We start from the raw sequence: 22,378 nt of genomic DNA, 5'->3' as shown, positions 1-22,378 counted from the left end.
ACCCACGGCCTTTGGTACAAAAGAGTTGGAATTTGTTCCTGATCCATGCTGACATACACCCGCAGTACCCCGTCTGGCTTGTAAGCATCGAATGTAACTAACTACCTAGTACGGAGTACGTAGGTACCTTACTCCATAGATACTTACTCTATCAACCGCTGCCTGTATGTTATCCTGGGGGTCATTACGGAGTATATACTAACTACCTAGATAGGTGGAATATAAGTACTTTGATAGACAACTACCAAATATAACTCCTGCACATCAATGGAAAGACGAGGCGGGCAAGTGTTAATCGTAGCTACTCAATGAACCACTACAGTCTTGTTCGCAATTGACCTCCTTGGCCAACATCACGATATCATCGCACCTTCTATCCATAATCCGCCTTGCCATCGATCAATAGTACGTACTCGATGGTCGGGAAACGAAGATATGAAGAGTCTTTTGGTTGCAGCAGTAGCCTGAACCGATTCGCCACGGTTCGCACACAGAGCAGGCATCGGCCTATCCCATCACATAGTTAGCTAACCTGCTCATATCCGCTGAGTAAGGAATAGGTACATCATCGCAGGCAGCATTTCCATTTTTACTTTTTTTTCCATTTATATCCCCCCCCCCTTGCCACCAATAGTTTCTACTCGGCATCTATAATAGACATTGACGGGCAATCACCACCGGACAATATGTCAGATCTCAAAGTCCTAGGTACCGGACTCCTATTGAAACCGAAGGGGGTCATCGATGTTCACCCCCTCACTGAGCATATGAAGAGAGACCTACAGGTAGGTAGGTGCCTTTAAAGGCGTCTCAAAGACCATTGCCGAGGAGCAAATAGTATGACGCTGTGGCTTCTCCCTCAGATGACATTATCTCTTTATGCACGTTGGGCGTTACCCAGACGGATATTCGATGTTTGACGGCTACGGATTCTCCATAGCAATGGCAGACGAGCAGTACATACTACATAGTAGTATCCCCACAGGAATGCAGAATATGGGGTATGATGGGGGGGCTGTTCTCATTCTTCAGACAACTTACTTACTATAGAGGGGAAATTCACAGCATACCGACCCCAGCCACGGAGAGCCATTGATCATGTTTAAAGAGATGCCATGCATACTTTGTAGTACTCCGTGTTGCAACTCATGGCGCTGTTGTCAATAATACAGGTTTGTTCTGTCTCTACCGTGTAATGTTCTGCAAATAAGCTACTGCGAGTCCACACGATTAATCAAATCTCCCCCCTCCCCATAAAAGGGTATTCTAGACTTTTACTCCGTACTCCCCCCTCGATACCCCATACAGAGAGTCATAATTTATCTCGATCATTCCTCGGGTTGGCGTAGATATCTAGTACCTATATACCTACCTTACTAGTTACTATATACTAAGTTCTGTCAGCCGTTGCAATACCACTCCCTCCCACCCGGCGTGTTCGAACACATGGGGTCCAGCTGAAAGTTACACGCTTACGGGCCGGGCGACCGCCAACTTTACTTCGATTTTACTAGCAGGTAATGCAGCCAACCCGCCGCTGACACCCACTCAGTGACCACACAAGCAAAGTCAAGCACATCGTTCCAAGATAAAATGTGGTCGTCAAACCACTAAGGTCAACAAGAGCTCGAGGGCAAGCGAACCCCCCACCATGACTAGCAGACCCAACTTTTCAGCCTTGGTTGGAGTGGTGGCTTTTTTTTTCCTTGCTTTTCTTCGACGCCTTCCTTTTTTTCTTCAAGAATTCCGTTTCGCCCGAGAGTTTCTTATTGGCAAGAAGGACGGTTATCTCGCGACCACGGGAATCGTAAATGGAAGAAGTCGGGCTAGATAAATGATCGACACATAATGTGGTCGGCCTTCCAGCCTTCCGTGCTGGAGGCTGGGTACTTGGCTACTTTCTTGTGGATACCATTATGATTATGTGCTTAGGTAGAGCCTTAGTGGGCAGCTACCACAGTGTATCTAGTCTGTATCTGCTTCATGTCCATGACTCCGTTTACGCTCATCGCTAAGGTAGGTAGGTAGGTAGGTAGTTAGCATGCTAGTACAATGTAAGCAGGAGCCGTAACTATGTACTTTACTTTACTTTACTTTACTTTAACCAAAAAAAAAAAAAAAAGAACTTCTAGAAGACGATGTAAGGGGGGCGGGCGGACGGTGGAACGTGAGCGAGCGTTGTGTGAGTGCTGACTGCCCGAATCAATAGAATTAATCGCAGGGGCGACGACATCTAAACGATTGATTGATAATTTCGAGGATCAGAAGAGTAATCATTGGCAGACCCAAAGTATCTTAAGTCTTAAAACCTTTTCCGCCATCTTAAAGAATCTGCCCAGGTGATGATGATGGATGGATGGATGTACATGGATTGTTTCCAAAAATATGCCGGTGACAGCCAGTGTATCGAGATCCCACCCAGTAAGCTCAAAGCCATGGGACCAGCCACCGCCGTACCACCGGTCCCTCGGATGGGAATGTCTCAGTATTTGCATCTGGTTCCCCGGTTTGACTTTGATGTGGATTGATAACTGGATACATCTATCTAGAATGCCCTGTACCCATTGCCCCCCCCAGCCGCAGATTTTATTCTACAGAACTCCGGCCATCAGTTCCACCGATGGATTTAAAATTGCTCCCCCCTCCGGAGTATCTATATGTATGTACCTATGCATGTAACTACCTCGATTTGGTGTTTCCTGCCCTTGCAGGCATCCAAGAATCTGACAACCCCGACCGGTCGACCCTTAATCAGACCCCTTCAAGGCAAGAGGCCCCATGTTTGTTCTAAGTATATATACCTACCACCTTTAATATAGTAGAATTCCCGAAGTATCTATGGAATAGTTCCTGGGGGCAAATATCGCCCGGAATCATTGGATGATAGGAGTTCTATCAATCACAAAATCCATCTATCAGGGTATTATATGAACCTATCACTTCGACCACAGCAGGTAATGTACCACCCAAAGTCAGTAATTCGAGTACTGCGTAACTGACTGTAAGTAACTACAGAGTACGGAGTACAGGCATGAACCTTAAGTAAGCACCAACGTTACAAGGCGATTTTAATCAATGTTGCCAGCAGAGCAGCCGGGCAGCGGTTGAGCGTCCATCCCCATTCGGTGCGATGGTGGGGGGTCGGCTTCAGGACAACTTTACAGGTTTCATGAGCTGCCCGCTGATGGGCCAATCCCTAAACAGAGGGGGGCGGTGGAAATTTGGGAGGGTGGGGATCTTTGGCCGTCCGGGACCAATCGGATGCGGCAGGCCAACAAAGGCCAGCGGGTGGCAATTCCCTGACGCGCGACGGTCGACAGACTGAATGGCCGGGCCTGGTCGAAGACGTGGGACCGCTGCGAAAAGGGGGGGTTTCAGGTTTCATCTCGCCCGACCTAGACCCCGGAATTATTATCTTTCGCATTATTATTGTTGTTATTATTATTATTAGTATTATTATTATTATAGTTTTATTTATGTGTGACTATTCCGTCGTCTTACAGTGGTGGTTACTCCATGTCTGCGCTAAATACTATGGAGTAGTACTACAGAGTACTGTCCACTTGTACTTTGCGAAATGCGTACAAGAATGGCCTGTGCGTGGTATCTTATGTTCCGACTTACACCGCATGAAGCGGCGAGGCAGGCCGATGGATATAGGAGGAGTATCTCCCCTAACGCAGTGACAGTTTATAATCACCTCCTTATCAAAGTCGTCCGAGCACCCTCCTTAGAGAAAGTCTCTAATAGTTCGGTCCCTACGAAGAAAGGCCTCGACAGGGGAAGTCTCAGGCCGGGATCCCGTCCAGGCTTATCGGACGGCCCTTCGCACTTCCCCCCCGCCGCGAAGGGCAGGGATCGACGGATGGATGGCAACTGACTCAAACTGCACAGGAACAGTAAGGTCCAACAACCTGTTTGAACTCTCCTGCCACCGACGGTCTCAGTAGGCACTTCGCCACATCGATATGCCACACCCACTCGTCTTCTGTCCGGTGCTACGGAGTGCTTTTCCGTGCGATGCAGGATCGGCACGTCTCAAGGCAACATGATATTCAGGAGCTGATGCTGCCATTTATTATCGCCATCATAACCGGATGCGATAATTCTGGTGGCGAGCTTGCCTTCAGCCATGATCCGATTTGCGACGAAATGATGCTTGGACGATGCCGACCGAGTACAACCCACCTCCGCATTCAACACCGGATTTGTGGCAGTTATGGGAGACACGCATGAATCGTGGTCTCAGTTGAAGCAGTGACATCCCAGTTGCTTGATCACACGCTAAGCTTGGACTTCCAATGGGCTGTTGTGCATGTGCAGTCGTTCAGGTGTTCCAACCGACAATCCTTGACTGTGGTGTTACCCGACTTGTGTGGGGATGTGGATCATGCAGTTTCGCTCTTGCAGTTTGCCTGTGCATGCTCCGATACTTCGCGACATGCAGCAGATGGGATAATCGTGTCTCGAACACCTATCTAACTACCAGCCTCGCTCCGTTTTCATCGTCAATCGGCTAGCTACGGCTACCTTGGTTGGTAGCAACAGAAGATCTGCCTCCATTAGATATCATCTGGTTCTGGGCAATAATGGGCCCGACGGGGTTGCTTTTGAGACATTATGCGGGGAGCTACGACGGGTTCCTAACAAATCGTTTGGACTCGGGGACTCTTGTATCATCGGTGCTCCGTTAGCAGTGAACATGTCTCGGGGGGCTTTGCTGCACGGATGTTTACTGTGGAGCAGACGGAATACAAGCTCAAGGTTTGTCTGTTCCCGTGTGATATGCGTGCGGAGTCTACCTGTTGTGTGGGTTCTTTGCCACGGTTCAGTCAGTTCTCTCGCTTTTCTTGCCGAGCAACTGTCTCCGGCGACGGATATCCGATGTGTAGTTTCTTGTACTCGCAATACCCTTCGACCTTGCTAGCTACTGTAGTAGGATACCATCAAATCATTATTTAGCGGCTACCTGATATTAGATCATGGCCGAAGTCAGCCTTCAACTTCTACCTATGTTATATTCCACGGTTCGGTTTCATTCATCTTCCTGGCAGATCACCCTGTTGGAGATCACGGCCATTGCCAGAGAAGTATATACTTATACTAAGTATATCTGCTGCCTGGTCTTGATTCCTGATAATATGCGCCTCCTGACGAGGTGGCTGCAATCTGTGTGACTACGTAGTGTCCTTGCCACCGACATGTCGAGCTCTAGATACCCAGTACATAGCGGCCATTTTCGGTGATACGATGTGGCTGTGTGAGTCTTCTATTGATTTCTGCTTCCATACTTGCTCGGGGCACATGGACTGTCGCCCAGCGGCTGCTCTCCGGTGGGCATTTTCATACCTCGTATGGAGACATCCATCGCGCATGTTGGGTTTTTCTTGAATTTACTTTCTGGCTGTGAACTTGGCCTTATTGGCTAGTATGGCTAGGATGTGATACCGGGTATCTTTATGTATAGAGTCGTCTTGCCTCGGCTCTATATACAGTTTCTGTATATGGTTCGTGGTATGGACTGTTTGGTCTTGCAGGATGTTGTGCTTTACTCCATTATAGGAGGAATGATTCCGGGGGGGGTAGAGACCCTGTGTCTGGGTGCAGGGTTGGAGAGAGTAGTCTTCACTGGCTTGATACTTGATGTTCTGGCTCATCGGTTTATCAGTTTGTGGGGGGCTAGGGGTTGGAGGGGGGCATATTGGATGGTAAAGGCAATAGTGAGCAATACGGGATCGTTCCCCTTCACCGTGAAAATGAGCGGTGGTGGAACTTTTGAAATCTTTCTCTATCAAGTAAGGCTATACTTACACTTTCCCGTTACATGTGTTGTTGATTCAGCTTCCCCATCGCGTGGGATATTAGGTTTGTCCTTGAAGTATGTCGTATCAATAAACACATTTCTATTCGTTTGTTTCGGGATCTGGGAGACTTGGAGCCGATATAGTTGGTCAGTATAGTAGTATGAAACCTTTGCTGGGTTCGATTTATTTCATCGCGTTGCAGTCGGGTTACATTGTCCGGGTAGAATGCCAACCGCAGGGAATATATACAAAGGTTACAGACAGGACAATCAATCCATGGCAAATACCAAGAGCAAAACATGAGATTTTGCCTGGGAAGAAGAGCTTTTAGTCTAAGAAATCACCATAAACCATACCATAACCAGAACTCATCAAGCAGCAACCACTTGTCGAGATTATCATCTGCAGCTTGACAAATGCTGAACCGTAGAATAGGTTTATAGTGCAAAAATTAACCAGCAAATATCTAACAAGCCCGGGTGGTCTAGTGGTATGATTCTCGCTTAGGGGTACAACCCAAGCATATCTGCGAGAGGTCCCGCGTTCGATCCGCGGCTCGGGCCTTGTATCTTCTTCTTCTTTTTTTTATTTCGACTTTTTTGCATCTTTATACTGTCGAGAGACCGACCATACAAATAGATAGAAAACCAATAACGTACACCACAAGGACCTTTCCCACATGGACGAATAAATTGCCAGCCCTTGTCCCCAAGACACCCCTCTAGCACCGATAATCTCCGCAGTCATTGACACCGGCGGATCAATTGTTGTACAAGCACGTTGCCCAGCCAACGGCCTTTTACTCCCACCGACAATCAATCGCAGCCTCACTCACACCACCTGCTCAACGCAGGTACAGTACATATCCGGAGTCCACCGCTGCACCTCAACAGACACATCGACAACTGCCCGGCCGGCGTTTTCAGACCCCTCACACCCCCAGCCCAAAAGGTGGAGGGACAAGCTCCGTGCCGCGGAGCAGACATACATATACATAGTACCCGATCCCCGGCAATAACCAACAGACAACACACAACAGACAACAGTTGAAGATGGCCCGACTCAACTCCGCCAGTCCGACCAAACCAGCTGTCCTGCGCGAGCGACTACCAGCAACCACCACCAGCAGTAGCAACATCGGTCGCAGTGCCACCGTGAAACGCGGGCTCAGAGACAGCACCCCCATGTCGCAGGGCAAGACAGACAAGGAACAATGGAAGTTGACCGATGAGACGTCGTGGTCAAAGAGCAGATCTCCCACAACCACCACCACCACAACGGCGGCAGCGGCGGAACGGCCCCCACAAAGGATCAATCGGCTACAAAGGACGGGAACGGTGTCTAGTGGCACGTTCAACATATTCTCAGAAAGCGACGGGCAAAGCGACACGGAGGAGAGCAGTCGGTCTTCCCTGTCTAGTACAGCGGACCGGTTGAAGCTCACCCAGGTCAACTCTTTGCTGCTTCCGCTGCCCTCGCCGCCGCGAGCCCGGCCGGTCCGTAAATCGGTGGGGTATAACTACGACAAGGAGAATGACCCGATCGATGGCGAGGAGCAGGAGGACGAGGGCCCGTCTCTGTCCAGGAACTCGTCCACTGCTTCCAATCAATCTCCGACACGGAGGGTTCCTCCTCCCCACACTGGAGCGAGGGGAGGGCCTCGGACTCCAAACCTGGGCTATCTCCAGCAGCAGCAGCAGCCAAGCTCAGAAGATGAACAAAGCGAAGATGAAAACGATGATGACGACACCAACTCCTTGGATGATTTCATCGTCAGCGACAACGACGAAATCAGTTACCATGAGTCATCCGCCGACGAGACATCCGAGGAAGAAGATGTAGGAGAAGAGAAACAGCCCACGCCCTCTCCGCCCAGGACAAGAAAGCGACTGATCAGGGGAAGACGGCTCTTTACTGAAGCAGGGCCGAGCACCTCTCCGCAGGGCTCTCCCCCCAATGAAGGTCTCCGCCTGGACCCAGCCCTTCCGGGTGCGTTGACAGGCGCGGTCCCCAGACTAGAAGCAAAGCCCCGAAGGCTGTTCCAAAGGGAGCTGGACCTCTCCGACAGACTGGGTAACCTGAAGCTCAATCAAAATAGCGCAGAGTCTGAAACAGACGAAGTCCCTAGAGGGTGAGTCTTGACAAGTTCCTACTCAACAACACAGTGAGTATATATAGATGCTAAGACGTCTCAGACAACAAAGCCAAAATGCCGGACCAGTCAAGGAAACAGGCCCTATCATGGCGACCCCCCCAGGCAGCCCATCTAGAAAAAACCTCCTCAGATCACCGAAGAAGACAAGGGTCCGTATACCACCGACACCACACCAAGAAAACACCGACCTGTTCTGGGACCAAGAGACCACCAACGCCTGGGTCGACAAGCACTCCCCGCGGAAGCCAAAGAACATGAACCCATTACAGGAACTCGTAGACTCGGACACCGAGCCCATGGACCAGACCAACAACAGAATGTCCAGCCGTCGAGCATTCAGCCCGATCGCCATCCCCGAAACGACGCCTCCGAGCAAGCCGATCCCGACAAAAACCCCCAGCAAGACAGCAATCAAGAAGCTGGAAGCGGCGCAACGCAAAGCCGAAAAGGCGCGCCAACAAGAATGGAACGAGAACAAAGACCGACTGGCGCGGGAATTCTTCAACGTCCTCGACGACGCCATGACAGGGGGGGAGATCTCGAGGCTCTCCGCCCCGACCGGCGGCGTGCACATCATCTGGCACAAGCCGCTGCAAACGACCGCCGGCCGCGCGGTCTGGAAAGGCGTGGTGGGCGAAGTGCCCAACATCGCGCACAAGGTGATCCGGCACCACGCGACGATCCAGCTCGCGCCGCGGGTCATCGACAGCGAAGACCGACTGATCAAGACCATGGCGCACGAGTACTGCCATCTCGCCAACTTCATGATCTCGCAGGAGCACAAGAAGTTTCACGGGGAGAGCTTCCAGCGGTGGGCGCGCAAGTGCGAGGCCGTCATGAAACCCCATCCCCGTTATGGCAATAATCAGGTCACGATCACGAATTGCCACAACTATGATATCAACTACAAGTACGAGTGGAAGTGCGATCCCTGCAACAAGGTCATTAAACGGCATTCGAGGAGTATCACGAAATCTCACGTCTGCGGGAACTGCCACGGCCCGTTCAGACAGGTTAAGCCCAAGCCGAGGAAATCGCCGCAGAAGAAGAAGATATCGCCCCTCGAGACGAAGAAGTCACTTCCCTTGAATGCTAAGGGGTTGTTGGAGAATGTCGTCGAGGCGATGGCCGCGGACAGAGACAGAGACAAAGCCCGCGAGTCCACGAAGTGTGGGTTGGATGATGGTGGGCTTGGCCTTGCTGTTGTTGTGACGCTCAGTGACACCGAGGATGAAGGTGTAGTTCATGTCTAGTTGATGTTGGTTGACATGTTGGGAATGATATGATAATAGATAAATTGTTGGTTAGTTGGATGTTTTGCTGTTTGTTAGCGAGCATGTTTGTTTCTGCCGCTGCTCTTTTCTTGTCTGTTCTCTATTGGGCGGTTGGTTGGTTGGATGGTTGTACATACAAATTGCACATACATGTTGGATGGAGGTGATGTGGGTGTAGATGGCTGGCGTTCATCAGGACAAGTAGGAGTAAATTTGGCAATTTCGGGGTTATTCTTCTTGAGTAAGTGGTTAGTATTGTAACTACCTAGAACCATCTATAGCTATCTATCTATATACATAATACAGCTTGTTAATGAGTGTTGAATGCAGCTCTTTTTCTTCCTGTCCTTGGTATCATTTCGTCATACTATCTATACATATACAGATCCTGCCCAACCAACTCCTTCCTGTCCTTCTTTGGTGTAAAGTAGCCTTAGATAGGAAAGTTCCTTTCCTCCTTCCTCCCTCCTCCCACTCTTCCATCCTTTGTCCACCCCCCCCCCAACGCAATATATTTATTACCATCCATCCAGAGGTAATCCCCCCCCACCTTCATCTACCCCAACACCAACCAACAACCCTCACCCCCCATCAGGATCAAGCCCTAATCAATCAATCCTCAGACAAACAACCCCACTCCACAACCTCCAACCCGCGCACCAGCTCCCTCCCGACCAACTCCCCCATCATAGCCTCCTCCCCCTCAACCCCTCCAAATCCCCCTTCCCCTCAAACTCCTGCTCGGGCACATTCCCCCAAACCAGCAAATCGGTATCCACCTGCTCCCCCAACCTCACCAACAGAAACCAGCAGCGAGTTGTTTTCGTCAGGGCTCCCTCCCCACTTGACCCGCCACTCCCCCTCCTACCCCTATCCCAGCCCCAGCCCCAGCCCCAGCCCCAACCTCTCCGCGCCTATTCCCCACCGGCGCCGTAAACCTCACTTCACCGGTATACCCCCTCACCTCAGCCGGGAACTTCGGGAGAACGACGGGCGTCGGGCCGGCCAGGAGCTCGATCTTGTCGTCTGCATCGCAGAGGTCCAGGATGTGGTAGATCGCGGAGGCTTTGTCGAGGGTTTCTTGCGTTGGGGAGGGGGGTGTAGTTGCTGTCGCCGTACCCTGTGCCGTACCCTGCGCCGTAGTGGTGCTACTACTACTACTACTACTACTACTACTACTACTAGTAGTAGTAGTAGTGTGATAAAGCGACGGCCACGAGGCAAGCGTTTCCAGCGCGGTAGAATTCGGCACGCGCTGGTTGATCTCGTAGATGAGGTTGCTGAGGGTTGTAGGCGAGAGGAAGATTTCCTGGTGATCGGGGATTTCGCGGAGGGTGCTGGGTTATTTCATTTATGATTAGATATGTATTCTTCCCCTTTGGTGGGATGCATTATGGGAAAGGAAGGGAAGGGGAGGTTGGATGTTACCTGGAGTCGATCCAGCCGCGGGGGATCAGGCCTTTGATGGCGTCGCCGTAGAGGCCTTGGGGGGTGTATTGGGTCATTAGGGTGGTGTATTATTTGGGGTTGTGGTGGTGGGAGATCGACCGAGTTTTGTATGGTGGAAGGGTTGTCTTGTTGTCTCTTTGGTGAATATTATTGATGAGAAGAAGGAGAAGAAGGAGAAGAAGAAAGAGAAGTAAATGTTAAACCGATCGGAGCTTCAGAGAAAGTTGAAGGTGGGGGGTGCGGGGTCCGATTGGCCCGCCGCCGATAGGAGCCAGCCTTGCGGATAAGGCTTATAACTCTAGTCTACTGAGGAGTACTACAGCTAAGTAGTTGGCCACATGTATAACTACAGGTCCATTGGCTAGCTGCATATAAGATAGGCGCATGCATTATCACACTACATATCAAGAAGCTCCTCAATGTACTCATCCAAAGCAATCACCCGGAACCGATTCCCCCACTTCGCCCGGAATTCCTTCTTGCGATACGCGTAGCTCGTCACCTGGCTGAAGCTCACCAACTCCACGGCCCATCCCCGTCGCAGCGCCCGCTCAACCATCTTCATAAATCCGCCCGAGAACTCAGCTTCCGCCGCGTCTCCCGTGGCGAGCACTATGGTCGCGGGGTCATCCGTGTCCAACAGACTTTCCAGGATCTTCAGGTGCAGAATTTCGTCCACGCCCTGCTCGACCCAGCGCTCTTCCGGCGCGTCGTTCGTTTCTGAACCGCTGCCGGGGTCGTGAGAGCCCGTCCGAGGATTCTTGCGGAATTTCATCTGCCGGGGGGTCAGGTGTTTGACCTTATGGACCCGGTCGAGGATGTTCGCTTCGTAGCCCAGCTGTTCGCCTTCGGTGATCGCTGCAAATCGGTCGGAGCCTACCAAGACTCTCTTGGCAATAGGCCGACCGCGCTCGAGAATCAAAGAAAAGTTCTGGAAGGAGAGAGGCAACCGTCGAATCCGTGTTTTCACAGGGATATTGCGTGATAGTTTCACCGTGTCGTGGAATCCAACCATGATCTACAGCCAGTTAGTCAGAACTCCCCGTCGCCAGGGCGTCATACTTACATTGGACATATCGACAAAGACATGAATGGGGTGACATGGCGTCTGCCCCTTCTTGGGAGTTACAGGCCGTCCTACTTGGGTCACGGCATCTGCGTAGTCGGGGAAGTTTTTCAAAAGCTTGGTCAGGAGGCCGACCTTTCGATCGTTGGCCGATCTGTATGCGATGGGTTGTATGCGGGTGGTGCCGGGGTTGGGCGTAGCCTTCACCACCTTAGAGGGAGACGCCTCGATAACCTCATCATACGACGATGGTGGTGTCTCATATGGATCTGGCATGCCCCCCGGTGTGCCCACCTGCGCAGGGACCAGCGACAGGACGCTGCCCTTCTTCAAAAGAGGATGGTCGAACACGCCGTCGGATTCAGCCTCTACGGCAGTCTCAGACGAGCTAGATTCGTAAGTGCATTTTCTGGTACCCGCATCGCGGTTATTACGGGCGCTCTTCCCACTCGGTACCTTGGCCTGCAAGTTGCGAGACTTGGAGACACCAGGAACGGGGATGGGCCTCGGTGATGCTCGAGGGGCCACCTGATCGAAACCTGCAGGGCCTACATGGTTGTTGGATGGTCGTTTGAGGATTTCAATCTTTTTGGGTGGCTGTGGTGGGGGAACAGACGTGATGGTCTGGACTTCGTGAACTTCGTGGGTTTCAACTCGGGCGCGAAAGGGAGAAGGGCTAGCACTGCTGGTGCTGCCCAGCAGCTCCCAGAGTGAACCGAAATCCCCAAGCCGTGGGGGATCACTGCCCCCAAGCCTCACATTGTGCGACTGTACGGTGGAAGTAGAGACTTCATTCCTGTTTGCGTCCCCGGTGGGCCGGGAAACGAGGGTTGAGTCATGGTGGCGATAAGGAGGAGGGGGGCTACTGCTGCCGTACGTGGGCGTGCGCAGGAGATTGATCACCGGGGTGAAGTCCCAGGTTGAAGCGGATTCATACGACGATGGCATTGACAAGTCTGATGATGATGATGATGATGATGATGATGATGATGATGATGATGATGATGGAATGGATTGAGAGTGCGCAGGCGGAGGGATCACCTATAACCGTCCCGACTCAAGGGAGCGCTGGCGGATGGATAAGGCGGGGTTGAGCGTTGACACAACACAACACAAAGAACAGCAGCACCAAGATCGCTCAAAGAGAATGTCAAGCAGAGACTGAAAGAAAACTAGAGATAGAAGCCGGAAGACAAAGCTGAGGTAGTAGATATAACGCAGACCAACATGATGGTCAGGGAGACCCGACGAGAGAGTGTTGGCGCCAAACAAACATGCGAAAGAGAGAGAGAAGGAGAGCGTCAGGCACGACGGCAGGCAGACTCGGCCTGAAGGGACTCGCCGCGTGGCGGTGAACAGCTGGCCGTGGTACTGCCGCAGCCCACCGCCTGCCGTGGGAGTCGCCCCCAGAGGCTATGCCCAAAACGGGAAGGCGTGTATTGGACGTCGCTTCAACAATCATCCGATATTTCTTGGCGCAGGCCACGGCGCTAACCGCATTCAACGTGCATGCAATCATCGAGACGTCATGGAATCTGATAGGCGCATTATGGCGTTGCGTCCAGCATCCGGGGAAGCTGGTCGATTTCCCTGGTTCGGGAGTCCAGACCAGATCGCCAGGACTGTCACCGATGACGCTCATGTTAGATCTTTCGTCGTGATTGGAACTGGGTCCCCCTCTTCACGATGACGTTGATTCGCTGGCTCGCTGGTTCGCTGGGATCTCTCCCAGGGAAATTGCTTGCATTCACTAAAAGTAGAAGCATCACATTCACCTGGATTGCGTAGCCTTTTCATGCCCGGGTTTGATTAACGACGTCATGGAGCAAGTTGTATACCACCAGAAAGCTATATAAAGCCTTCTTTGCACCCCTCTCAACCTCGCTTCATCATCAACCATCCTCATCTGAATCCACTACAGCTCAATTCTTCAAACCAACTATCTTTCTCTACCTCTTCAAACTTCCAACCGAACTACCATCATCATGTCTGACGCCGGCCGCAAGGATTTCACCACCAGTATGTCGCCCCTGCTCCTATGTTTGGCTACCGTGTCATTTGCTTGCAGGATGCTAACGCATATGCACAGAGGCTAAGGAGGAGATCACTCCCGACTCCGCCAAGTCCACCCAGGACAAGGTTAAGGAGACCTTCACCGACACCACCGACCGTGTTGCCCGCGGCTTGCAGTCCGACGACAGCAAGTCCGCTCCCCAGGAGGCCTTTGACAAGACCCAGCGCTCCCACGATGAGGCCGCCCACGGCGGTGCCTCCGGCTCGATGTCAGTATAGCCCAGGCTTGGATGTGTGTCTCAGCTTGAAACAGTGCACTGATATATGCAACAGTGGCGACAAGATCAAGAACGCCGTCGGTCTCGGTGGTAACTAAGCCAGCCACATATACCCTTAAAGAGTCACGCCTAACAACACTTTCGGTTCTGTGATGTCTTGTGCATGGGAATTGTGGAAGATGGATTGGCGGCTCACGGAACATTTTCTATTATGATATCATGATTTCGACGATACCATATCTTGATAGTATCACTTCACTAGGCTCAATGCTAGTCTTGTAATATTTCAAACAAACATCCTACTTTCCATCAGTAAACGCATTTTACCTGTCCACTAGCTTCTCGAACATGCCATCCCGTTGCAGGGTGAGTTCGTCAAGCTCCCGTTCTAGTTCCTTGTACCTGGACCTGGCTCCGGGTATGTCCTTCGGGAGGTCATGAAACATTGCAACCCTAGTCTGTAATGTCTTGACGGCTTCCAGCATTTTTGTGACGCTCTCCTCTTCTGCAATGACTTCCTCAAGCGTAGGCCCCTTGCTCTGGTTCCTTTGCAGGGAGGCAATCTTATCCTGGTACTCGCCAACCTTGGCGTTGAGCAATTTGGTACCTCTCGTCCATTCAGCTGTTTGTGCCGGGAGGTTGGCGGGTGTCTCAAACGCCTCGTTCGTTTTAAGATCCATAAGCTGCTCTCGGAGCGTCGCCAGCTCGGTTTCTAGGTAGCTGTGTAGCGTCTGAACCTTAGACAGCTGCTCCTGGACGCCGAATTCTTCCTTCGTGAGTTCGATAATTGACTGGCCAAGGTCTCTCGTTTCTGAGCTGAGGGCCCCAAGCACCGCAGTCGTCTGTGCCAAATCCTCCAGACTCCGCGTGCCATTATCATCAAGACTCATCTCCACCTCATCCAAGATCTCCGTCTTCTGTTTCTCTTCCATCTCTTCTCCGGCCTTGAACTGCCGGACCGCTTCCTCGCGCGCTTGATGGAGCACCGTGGCTTCCTCGTCCGCAGCATCGTTGGCGGCAGCTAGGGCCAGTAGAGTGCGTAGGGTATCATCATTCCGCTCAAAGTTAGGAATCGGATTGGGCGCATATTGCCGACCCAGCCAGGAGTTCACATAGGCCCAGTCTTTGGCCTGGATAGCTGCCTGGCGGGCCTTTGCGGGGGAGACGAGGGGGCTGTCCATGACGGATACGACGGTAGCGTCTCCAATAATACGAAGACTGCTGCTTGGTGATGGCAGATGGACGGTTGGGGGATGTTGCAGCCGGCCAAAGCGCGCGGTGTTTATCCGACTTCCGCCTCCTCCGCCTCCGCCTCCGCCTCCGCCCATCGGGACCGTCGCAGTGACCACCACCACTCCGGTGATACGGGTTCATTCGACCAACATCGGGCAGCATGGCGGGCTATTTTCCTCCCAATGGAGCCATCTCCAGCCATGCGTCCACTCGAGCGTCCTCGCCGGCTTCCTCGCCCCTCTCGCCGCCGGCACACCAGCGATCCAATGCCTTGTCCAACCGACTGACAAGTGTACTTTCGGCCTCATATGCCGACTCGGACATTCGCGACGCGCTGGAGACCCTCAGTCTCCGGGGCATCCACAACACGGCCGAGGTCCGCAGACAGCTCCGTCTAGACGTCCAGAAAGAGGTGGTCGACAGTAACGCCGAGATTGTACGGGACTTTGGGAAGGTTGCGGAGGTGAGATTCGCGGGGAACTGGATGGAGAGTTGATATGCATGCTAACCTGGGTCGAATACGCAGCAACTGAAACGAATTGGAACCGTGATATCGAACCTGAACCAGACATGCGAGGAGATGCGGAAGCACATAGTCTCCGCGAGACAAGAGACAACCCCTGTTCTCGAGGAAGCGTCTGCGTTGATGAAGCAAAAGCAAGAGGCGGAGACCAAACAGCAACTTCTCCAGGCATTCACCCAACACTTCATCGTCTCTGACGAGGATCTTCTGGTCCTGACATCTGTGGAAGAGCCTATCGACGATCACTTCTTCGACATCCTCTCCCGGGTGAAGCAGGTGCACCGTGATTGCGAGGTGCTGCTGGGTGGTGAGAACGAGCGACTCGGTCTGGAACTCATGGAGAAGAGCTCGAGAAGCCTCAACTCGGCCTACCAGAAACTCTACAGGTGGATCCAGAAGGAGTTCCGGTCATTGAACCTCGAAGATCCCCGGATCAGCAGCTCCATCCGGCGAGTCCTGCGAGTCCTGGCCGAGCGTCCGAGCCTGTTCCACAGCTGCTTGGATTTCTTCGCAGAGGCCCGGGACTACGTGCTCTCCGACGCCTTCCACTACGCCCTCACGGACGCGGTATCCGGCGCGGACGGGGATCGAAATGTCAAGCCGATAGAGTTCTCCGCCCACGACCCTCTACGCTACATCGGAGACATGCTAGCCTGGGTGCATTCCACCACCGTATCCGAGCGCGAAGCCCTAGAGGCCCTCTTCGTCGCGGACGGCGAAGAGCTCGCCAAAGGCATCCAAGCCGGGCTCAGCAGCGAGCCATGGTCCCGCATCGACGAAGACAAGGAGGTCACCTTCGACGGACAGAAAGCCCTCAGCGACCTAGTCAACCGCGACCTGATCGGCGTGTCCCGCGCCCTGCGCCAACGCGTCGAGCTGGTGATCCAAGGCCACGACGACCCCGTCACCTGCTACAAGGTGGTCAACCTCCTCAACTTCTACCAAACGACCTTCTCCAAGCTCCTGGGCCCGCAATCTAGCCTTTCCGAACTCCTCTCGACCCTCGAAGCGTTCACATTTAAGCACTTCGACATCCTGATGCGCGACAAAGTCACCAACCTCTCGACCGACCACTCCGCCCTCACGCCTCCTCCGGACCTCTCCGTCCCCGAATTCCTCCAAGACGCCCTCGAAGTCCTCACCTCCCTGATGAAGACCCACGAAGCCTCCTTCGGCGCCGACCCCGACCCCAGCAACCCCGCCCAGGAAAACAGATTCACCCCGGTCCTCCGCGCCGCGCTGGACCCCTTCCTGGACCTGGCCAAATCCTCTGCCGCAGACCTCCCCACCACCACCATCCAAACCATCTACCTCACAAACATCCACCTCACCACCCGCGCAGCCATAACCCCCTACCCCTTCGCAAGCGCAACCCATACCCCCCCGCTCCAATCCGCCCTCTCCACCCTCCGCATGGACCTTCTCGACATCCAACACCGCTACCTCCTCACCTCCTCAGGCTTGCACTCCCTCCTCGCAGCCCTGGAACCTTTCTCCCCGCACCCATCATCATCCGCTGCCCTCCCTCAACACCACCACCACCACCACCAACAACAGCAGCAGTCGTCCAAACCAAACAACATCGCCGACATCACCGCCCTCCCGGCCTTCCAACCCGCCGCCCTCATCGCCACCAGCCAGCAACTCGACGACTTCCTTCCGTCCGCGCTGATGGACGCAACAGATAACCTGAAGCGCGTGCAGAGCGCTACCTTCGTGAAGAGCGTGACGGAAGAAGCCGTGGAGGCGTTCTGTCGCGATTTCGAGTTCGTGGAGGGTATGATTATCGGGGCGGATGAGGCCAGGGGGAATGTGGATGTGGATGTGGATGTGGATGTTGTTGGGGATGAGAAGGATGATGAGGGTAAGGATGCGGATGGGGACGAGGGAGCGGAGGAGAATGATAAGGATTGGGGATTGAGGAAGTTGTTCCCCCGGACGACGGGGGAGATTAGGGTTTTGTTGAGTTGAGAGATTCATTCATCTTATTTTCTTTAGGGGGTTCGTTTCTTCTTGTTTTTAGTCGTTTTGTGAGGGTGGTTGGGGTGGGTTTTATTTGAGGGTGTATGTATGTATGTATGTATGTATGTATATAGTATTATTTTGTGTTGTGAATTTTTTTTTTTTTCGTATGGACTCTATATGTGTATTGCTCTGGTTTTATGTATACTACCTACCTGTAGGGCTGCAGTTACACCTGCCGGATCATGATGCCGTAAGGGTCGCGATCGCGCTCACTGACATCAACGATACACTCTGCATCATCGAAAGCCTGTTTCAGGTCCGAGTCCGCCGCACTGCTGCTGCTGCTGCTGCTGCTGCTATCCTTCAACCCCTCTGCGCGCTGCGCCTCCCACTCCGTCTGCACCGCACGGGCGAGCTTCTCCCGCATCACGGCACGGAGGTACCCCCGCTCAGTATTCGTATGGGCCAGGGCAATGACGACAGAGCCGCGCTCAACAGCGGCCAAGGCTTCATGGTGACTCAACTCTCCGGTAAAGAGCACATCTGGGATCTTACCACCGGTACCCTTGAGCAGCACACTGGACCCGGACCCGGGACACACGCCCACGGTACGGATCTTCAGATCCTCGACGGTGGCCGTCTGCGGGATAGCGATGGGAATACCGCCGGGGTATCCGACGCCCTGGGCGATGCGATCCACGATGGCGGTGAGAGGCTGCGGCTCGTCGAAGGTGACGATGCGGCCCATTCCGGCGGATTCCATGCCCTCGGGGACGGGCGGGGGAGACGGGATGATGGTGTTTCGGACGTGGGGGACGGGTGTGGCGGGCGTGGCGGGCTGGGGGTGCGGGAACGTGAGGTGCGAGTAGTGTGCTGAGGAGGACTTTTGGATCGAGGGCTTCGAGGCGCTGGTCGGCGCGATTGCGCCGGTCACGATGTCGCACAGCCAGTCGGCCATGCCGCCGGGGGTGGCGTCGATGGCCGTGTGCGGGGAGTACACGCTGATGCCTTCTGTGGCGAGACGGAGGAGGGTGGATTGTTGAGGATCGTTGAAGGTGAGCGATTTCAGGCCGCGGAAGATGATCGGGTCTGGAGGGGAGGGAGGGGAGGGATTAGTTGGTGGTGTGGTGTGGTGTGGTGGGTTGGTTCATTGCATACGGTAGGCTACCACTATGGAGTCTCGACGGGCAATTGCTTCATCGGCGACTGCTGTGGTGAGGTCGATGGCTAGGAGGACCGAGTTCTTCTGTCTGCGGGTGTGGTTGAAGGGGGCTTCGAGGAGGACTGGGAGATGGGTGTTAGTTGGGTGTGTAGTGGTGGTGGTGGATGAGAGCTTACGGCCGGTGTTATCCCAGCTCTTTTCTGCAAGGGACTCGGGGTAGCTAGTGTTTTGATATGCGGTGTCAGCGAGCAATGCGCGAGAGAATCGACGTTGATGTTGATGTTCTAGAAGACGTACAGCTTCCTCATGGAGCTCACCACTGCCCGCGTGAACGGCGACGAGATGGGCTGCGACATTGTGGAGTATAGGCGATGGGAATAGCGGGCAAGGGCAAGAGTATTCATAGACAATAATGGAGGTATTGATTTAACCCGGGGATGTCAGCAATCAAGCGGGACGTCGAGCTCGAACAGCAGAACCCCGCGATTATGAAACAAGACGAAGCTCGAACAATCAATGCAACGGCACGGCAGAGAGACGATCAAAAGCCGAGGCGAAAGCTGGCGCCACACCACGCCAGTCCCCATCCAGCCTAGCACGCACCAGCCACCGCGGCAGCTGACCAATACAGCCCATACGGTACGGTAACTAACCCAACCAAGAGGAATTCCGTCATCCTACATCGGAAGAACGAGGCATCAACCGCACCTCAGTATCAGATTTGCTTGGGACGATATCGGTCGCCTTTCCCCCTGCCCGGTCCCCAATAATATAAATCCCAAATAGAACCTGCCGCATCAACTTGACTTCCCCGAGAAACCACCTTCCCCAGTCCGCGCTTGATGTACTCACGCACCACTACCCTGTTGAGCAGAAGCTGCCGGTATCTTCTCCGCACCCCCGTCCACCATCACCAATCGCCCTTTTCGATCTCCGCGCGCTCCTTCGCTGCAGTGAATGCAGCCATGGCCGATACCCCGGGTGTCACGGCAGACTCGCTGAAGCTTAAATTGATCGACCAGTTACAGGCTCAGCATGTCGAGATTGAAGATTTGTCGGGTATGGAAAATTGCCCGTGCTTGCTGATTAATTGCTTTGCTTGTTGCTTTGCGGGATGCCCGCTCCCTCTCTCTATATACAAATACAAAATATGAGGACTTGAATGTTGACGGTATCTTTTTTTTCTTGTTCTCTAGGTGGCTGCGGACAGGCCTTCCAGGCGGTGATTGTCTCCCCGCAGTTCGAGAAGAAGACCATGCTGGCCCGTCATCGCTTGGTCAACTCGGCTCTGAAGGCTGAGATCGCGGCTATCCATGCCTGGACGCCCAAGTGCTACACTCCGGAGCAGTGGCAAGCGCTGCAGGGTTGAACGAACCCTGTCTTTCTTTCCCTGGCAGTTGGGAGGAAATCGGAGGTGGAGGTGGATATATCCTGGGTATTGAGCATGCTCTCTGTCGTCTGAGGGGCATTGCAGTCGGGCGTTGGGTTAATCGATGATCAGGGCTTTGCGCAGCCGGCTACAACTTTTTTCTTTTCACATTCGCTGGCTATGGGTTTTGGAAATAGACTTATATCGGAATAAATATTATGATCTATTGTCATGTCTTGTATACTAGATTTTACACAACGGCTGGGGTATGGTGTACGGGTAAGCCGGACGCGTTTAGCCCAGCACCTTCTCGGCCGCAGAGACTGTATTCGCGGTTAGTACCGGCCCAAGTATGATTGATGCTACGGGGTTGACAGGAGACGTACCGTCAAGGCCGATGTTGTCGGGCTCCACAAAAGCTTCCTTGACCTTTCCGTTCTCGACGAGCAGCGCGTAACGCTTGCTGCGGTTGTTTCCGAAGATGGAGGCGCTGTCGAAGGTCACGTCGAGAGCTTCGGAGAACTTGCCGGAGGGGTCACCCAGGAAGCGAATCTATGGTGTTGTTAGTAATTGAGATATTGGAGGATTCGTGCAAGGGACATGGGCGGTATCACTTACGCCGCTCTTGCCGCTAGGGTCGAGGGAAGTCGCCCAAGCCTTGGTCCTATTGTGGGATTAGTCCAAAAAAAGTCCTCAGTCGAAGAACCTGGCTAGTGGCTCGTAGCTTACACGAAAGGGTCATTGACCGCGACGACGAAGACCTGACCGGCCTCCTTGAGCTTGGGGTGGTTGATGTATCCGGGGACATGGCTGCTAGAGCAGGCGGGGCCTAAGACAGCAGGAATTAGCATTTGAAAAAAAAAAAAAAACATGAAGTAGCATTGGGTTTGTGTTCTCTCTCTCCGCCCGGGACGAGCAGGTCGGCGCAAACAGGGATGCGTACTGAAGGCAGCCGGGACACCGATAATGACACCCTTTCCCTTGAGCTCCGTGGCAAGGTTGACCTTGTTGCCGGGGGAGTTCTCGACGAGAACATCCAGGTTGGGGATGGCGTCTCCCTTCTGGACGAAAGCCGGGGCGGTGTTGTGGAAGAGGGCCCTCTGGGACAGGGCGCGAGGGACACCCGCGGTGAGACGGCGAGCAGCAAACATGGTTGGAGGAGGAATGAATGAATGATAATTTCCTAAGGAATGTGTTAGATGGAAGAGATGGGAGGTTCAAGTCACAGGAGCCCCTGAAAGCTAACCTAAGTCTGGAGCCGTGGAATGAGTTGTCAATGAAGAGAGGGGAGGGAGTGGGAAGTGCAAGTAAGTGGTAAGTGGTGGAGCTTTCTCGAGGATGGTTCAGCTGCGGAACATCATTTCGTCATGGTCGCTTTCGGCCGCTGCAGAGCCCGGACGTCAGTCGCCGAACGTGGGGGGGGGGGACTCGCTCCCCTGGGCCCTGGCTGAATGACCAAGTCCTTCTATTCTCATTTTGAGGAATGCTTAGCCCTGTATTGAGTTTCAGTGAGGACGGTCGTACTCCGTAGAATGCGGAGAGACATCCAGAGAGCTGTCATTTGTCCCGTTGACAACCCAATTAGGGGGTGCCCGTGAGTCGCTGGCCACAGCAGATTTGCCTTCATCGATGCTATGCTGGGCGATGATGTAGGAAATCGACGGATTTTGTCATCTCCAGGCAAGGTGACCGAGTGGTTAAGGTGCCAGTTTTAGGAGCCTATCTTGATACGATCCGAAACACTGGTTCGAAAGAGCGTGGGTTCGAATCCCATCCTTGTCATCGAAATGTTGTTTTTGTGTTTTTGGCTATCAGTCCGTCAAATTGTTGATGGAGTGAGTGAGCCTCATGATCGTGTTATCTACATGAAGGAATAACTAGTTAGCTCCTCCCCGGTTAGTCAGAGCCGTTCCGATGCCCCGGCATGTCCAGTAGGTATCCGGACCCGAGTGAGATGAGATGAGATGCTCAGATGAGACCGCATCCAATCAATCAAACCCAATGGACATATCCTCCGGGTTTCCATGGACCAGTCTCGATCACTAGCTTTGACAGTTCGCAATTCCCGCCTGACGGACGGGTTGCCC

The 22,378-nt window shown here is 53.3% G+C and overlaps 10 protein-coding genes and 1 non-coding gene across 11 annotated transcripts; 6 read left to right on the top strand and 5 right to left on the bottom strand.

The window, feature by feature from the left end:
- Nucleotides 1-1,436: 1,436 nt before the first annotated feature.
- BO70DRAFT_359923 (uncharacterized protein) lies at nucleotides 1,437-2,045 on the top strand (the record flags this gene model as incomplete). The annotated part of the gene is made up of 1 exon (XM_025542655.1): nucleotides 1,437-2,045. A coding segment is annotated over exon 1 (179 nt), but the record flags the coding sequence as incomplete, so codon positions are not given.
- Nucleotides 2,046-6,277: 4,232 nt separating this feature from the next.
- BO70DRAFT_t87 lies at nucleotides 6,278-6,367 on the top strand. The gene has a single exon. It is a non-coding gene; the product is annotated as a tRNA-Pro (tRNA).
- A 331-nt stretch (nucleotides 6,368-6,698) lies between these two features.
- Nucleotides 6,699-9,505, top strand: BO70DRAFT_310262 (uncharacterized protein). The gene is made up of 2 exons (XM_025540158.1): nucleotides 6,699-7,935; nucleotides 8,000-9,505. The coding sequence occupies exons 1-2, from the start codon at nucleotides 6,857-6,859 to the stop codon at nucleotides 9,210-9,212; spliced, it is 2,292 nt and encodes a 763-aa protein (XP_025402005.1). The 5' UTR covers nucleotides 6,699-6,856; the 3' UTR covers nucleotides 9,213-9,505.
- Nucleotides 9,506-9,919: 414 nt separating this feature from the next.
- mog1 (Ran GTPase-binding protein MOG1) lies at nucleotides 9,920-10,852 on the bottom strand (the record flags this gene model as incomplete). Its single annotated transcript, XM_025545233.1, has 3 exons — nucleotides 10,662-10,852; nucleotides 10,198-10,570; nucleotides 9,920-10,147 (listed from the first exon to the last, which is right to left on the bottom strand). The coding sequence occupies exons 1-3, from the start codon at nucleotides 10,736-10,738 to the stop codon at nucleotides 9,920-9,922; spliced, it is 678 nt and encodes a 225-aa protein (XP_025402004.1). The 5' UTR covers nucleotides 10,739-10,852.
- A 171-nt stretch (nucleotides 10,853-11,023) lies between these two features.
- Nucleotides 11,024-13,035, bottom strand: BO70DRAFT_359919 (NYN domain-containing protein). The gene is made up of 2 exons (XM_025542654.1): nucleotides 11,749-13,035; nucleotides 11,024-11,700 (listed from the first exon to the last, which is right to left on the bottom strand). Exons 1-2 carry the CDS (start codon nucleotides 12,694-12,696, stop codon nucleotides 11,080-11,082), a joined length of 1,569 nt encoding a protein of 522 aa, XP_025402003.1. The 5' UTR covers nucleotides 12,697-13,035; the 3' UTR covers nucleotides 11,024-11,079.
- Nucleotides 13,036-13,356: 321 nt separating this feature from the next.
- BO70DRAFT_427238 (heat shock 9/12 family protein) lies at nucleotides 13,357-14,347 on the top strand. Its single transcript, XM_025547869.1, has 3 exons — nucleotides 13,357-13,767; nucleotides 13,838-14,030; nucleotides 14,095-14,347. Exons 1-3 carry the CDS (start codon nucleotides 13,734-13,736, stop codon nucleotides 14,135-14,137), a joined length of 270 nt encoding a protein of 89 aa, XP_025402002.1. The 5' UTR covers nucleotides 13,357-13,733; the 3' UTR covers nucleotides 14,138-14,347.
- Nucleotides 14,348-14,362: 15 nt separating this feature from the next.
- On the bottom strand, nucleotides 14,363-15,220 carry BO70DRAFT_331956 (uncharacterized protein; the record flags this gene model as incomplete). Its single annotated transcript, XM_025540900.1, has 1 exon — nucleotides 14,363-15,220. The coding sequence occupies one exon, from the start codon at nucleotides 15,218-15,220 to the stop codon at nucleotides 14,363-14,365; it is 858 nt and encodes a 285-aa protein (XP_025402001.1).
- A 175-nt stretch (nucleotides 15,221-15,395) lies between these two features.
- cog6 (Golgi transport complex subunit COG6) lies at nucleotides 15,396-17,798 on the top strand. Its single transcript, XM_025540899.1, has 2 exons — nucleotides 15,396-15,735; nucleotides 15,799-17,798. The coding sequence occupies exons 1-2, from the start codon at nucleotides 15,433-15,435 to the stop codon at nucleotides 17,764-17,766; spliced, it is 2,271 nt and encodes a 756-aa protein (XP_025402000.1). The 5' UTR covers nucleotides 15,396-15,432; the 3' UTR covers nucleotides 17,767-17,798.
- A 130-nt stretch (nucleotides 17,799-17,928) lies between these two features.
- BO70DRAFT_331950 (Nif3-like dinuclear metal center hexameric protein) lies at nucleotides 17,929-19,326 on the bottom strand (the record flags this gene model as incomplete). The annotated part of the gene is made up of 4 exons (XM_025540898.1): nucleotides 17,929-18,849; nucleotides 18,919-19,044; nucleotides 19,099-19,142; nucleotides 19,220-19,326. The coding sequence occupies 4 exons, from the start codon at nucleotides 19,324-19,326 to the stop codon at nucleotides 17,987-17,989; spliced, it is 1,140 nt and encodes a 379-aa protein (XP_025401999.1). The 3' UTR covers nucleotides 17,929-17,986.
- Nucleotides 19,327-19,614: 288 nt separating this feature from the next.
- On the top strand, nucleotides 19,615-20,501 carry BO70DRAFT_359917 (BolA family protein). Its single transcript, XM_025542653.1, has 2 exons — nucleotides 19,615-19,981; nucleotides 20,119-20,501. The coding sequence occupies exons 1-2, from the start codon at nucleotides 19,888-19,890 to the stop codon at nucleotides 20,289-20,291; spliced, it is 267 nt and encodes an 88-aa protein (XP_025401998.1). The 5' UTR covers nucleotides 19,615-19,887; the 3' UTR covers nucleotides 20,292-20,501.
- On the bottom strand, nucleotides 20,491-21,613 carry BO70DRAFT_359915 (peroxiredoxin family protein). Its single transcript, XM_025542652.1, has 6 exons — nucleotides 21,538-21,613; nucleotides 21,235-21,474; nucleotides 21,021-21,120; nucleotides 20,910-20,955; nucleotides 20,678-20,843; nucleotides 20,491-20,614 (listed from the first exon to the last, which is right to left on the bottom strand). The coding sequence occupies exons 2-6, from the start codon at nucleotides 21,440-21,442 to the stop codon at nucleotides 20,586-20,588; spliced, it is 549 nt and encodes a 182-aa protein (XP_025401997.1). The 5' UTR covers nucleotides 21,443-21,474; nucleotides 21,538-21,613; the 3' UTR covers nucleotides 20,491-20,585.
- Nucleotides 21,614-22,378: the final 765 nt, after the last annotated feature.

Source organism: Aspergillus heteromorphus, assembly GCF_003184545.1.
Source record: "Aspergillus heteromorphus CBS 117.55 chromosome Unknown BO70scaffold_5, whole genome shotgun sequence".
NCBI classification, from domain to species: Eukaryota; Fungi; Ascomycota; class Eurotiomycetes; order Eurotiales; family Aspergillaceae; genus Aspergillus; species Aspergillus heteromorphus.
Note: the sequence above shows the minus strand (reverse complement) of the source record. Positions and strands in the feature narration are given on the sequence as shown.

What these genes read in the sequence shown, in the direction of transcription:
- BO70DRAFT_359917 (XM_025542653.1), top strand. Translation starts at nt 19,888, where the DNA reads ATGGCCGATACCCCGGGTGTCACGGCAGACTCGCTGAAGCTTAAATTG. An exon ending in CGAGATTGAAGATTTGTCGG is followed by an intron (nt 19,982 to 20,118) that starts GTATGGAAAATT and finishes CTTGTTCTCTAG; the next exon opens with GTGGCTGCGGACAGGCCTTC.
- cog6 (XM_025540899.1), top strand. Translation starts at nt 15,433, where the DNA reads ATGGCGGGCTATTTTCCTCCCAATGGAGCCATCTCCAGCCATGCGTCC. An exon ending in ACTTTGGGAAGGTTGCGGAG is followed by an intron (nt 15,736 to 15,798) that starts GTGAGATTCGCG and finishes TCGAATACGCAG; the next exon opens with CAACTGAAACGAATTGGAAC.
- BO70DRAFT_310262 (XM_025540158.1), top strand. Translation starts at nt 6,857, where the DNA reads ATGGCCCGACTCAACTCCGCCAGTCCGACCAAACCAGCTGTCCTGCGC. An exon ending in ACAGACGAAGTCCCTAGAGG is followed by an intron (nt 7,936 to 7,999) that starts GTGAGTCTTGAC and finishes AAGACGTCTCAG; the next exon opens with ACAACAAAGCCAAAATGCCG.
- BO70DRAFT_359919 (XM_025542654.1), bottom strand. Translation starts at nt 12,696, where the DNA reads ATGCCATCGTCGTATGAATCCGCTTCAACCTGGGACTTCACCCCGGTG. An exon ending in TCTTTGTCGATATGTCCAAT is followed by an intron (nt 11,701 to 11,748) that starts GTAAGTATGACG and finishes AACTGGCTGTAG; the next exon opens with ATCATGGTTGGATTCCACGA.
- BO70DRAFT_427238 (XM_025547869.1), top strand. Translation starts at nt 13,734, where the DNA reads ATGTCTGACGCCGGCCGCAAGGATTTCACCACCA. An exon ending in CCGCAAGGATTTCACCACCA is followed by an intron (nt 13,768 to 13,837) that starts GTATGTCGCCCC and finishes GCATATGCACAG; the next exon opens with AGGCTAAGGAGGAGATCACT. An exon ending in GGCGGTGCCTCCGGCTCGAT is followed by an intron (nt 14,031 to 14,094) that starts GTCAGTATAGCC and finishes TATATGCAACAG; the next exon opens with TGGCGACAAGATCAAGAACG.
- BO70DRAFT_359915 (XM_025542652.1), bottom strand. Translation starts at nt 21,442, where the DNA reads ATGTTTGCTGCTCGCCGTCTCACCGCGGGTGTCCCTCGCGCCCTGTCC. An exon ending in CGGTGTCCCGGCTGCCTTCA is followed by an intron (nt 21,121 to 21,234) that starts GTACGCATCCCT and finishes CTGCTGTCTTAG; the next exon opens with GCCCCGCCTGCTCTAGCAGC. An exon ending in GCGGTCAATGACCCTTTCGT is followed by an intron (nt 20,956 to 21,020) that starts GTAAGCTACGAG and finishes ATCCCACAATAG; the next exon opens with GACCAAGGCTTGGGCGACTT.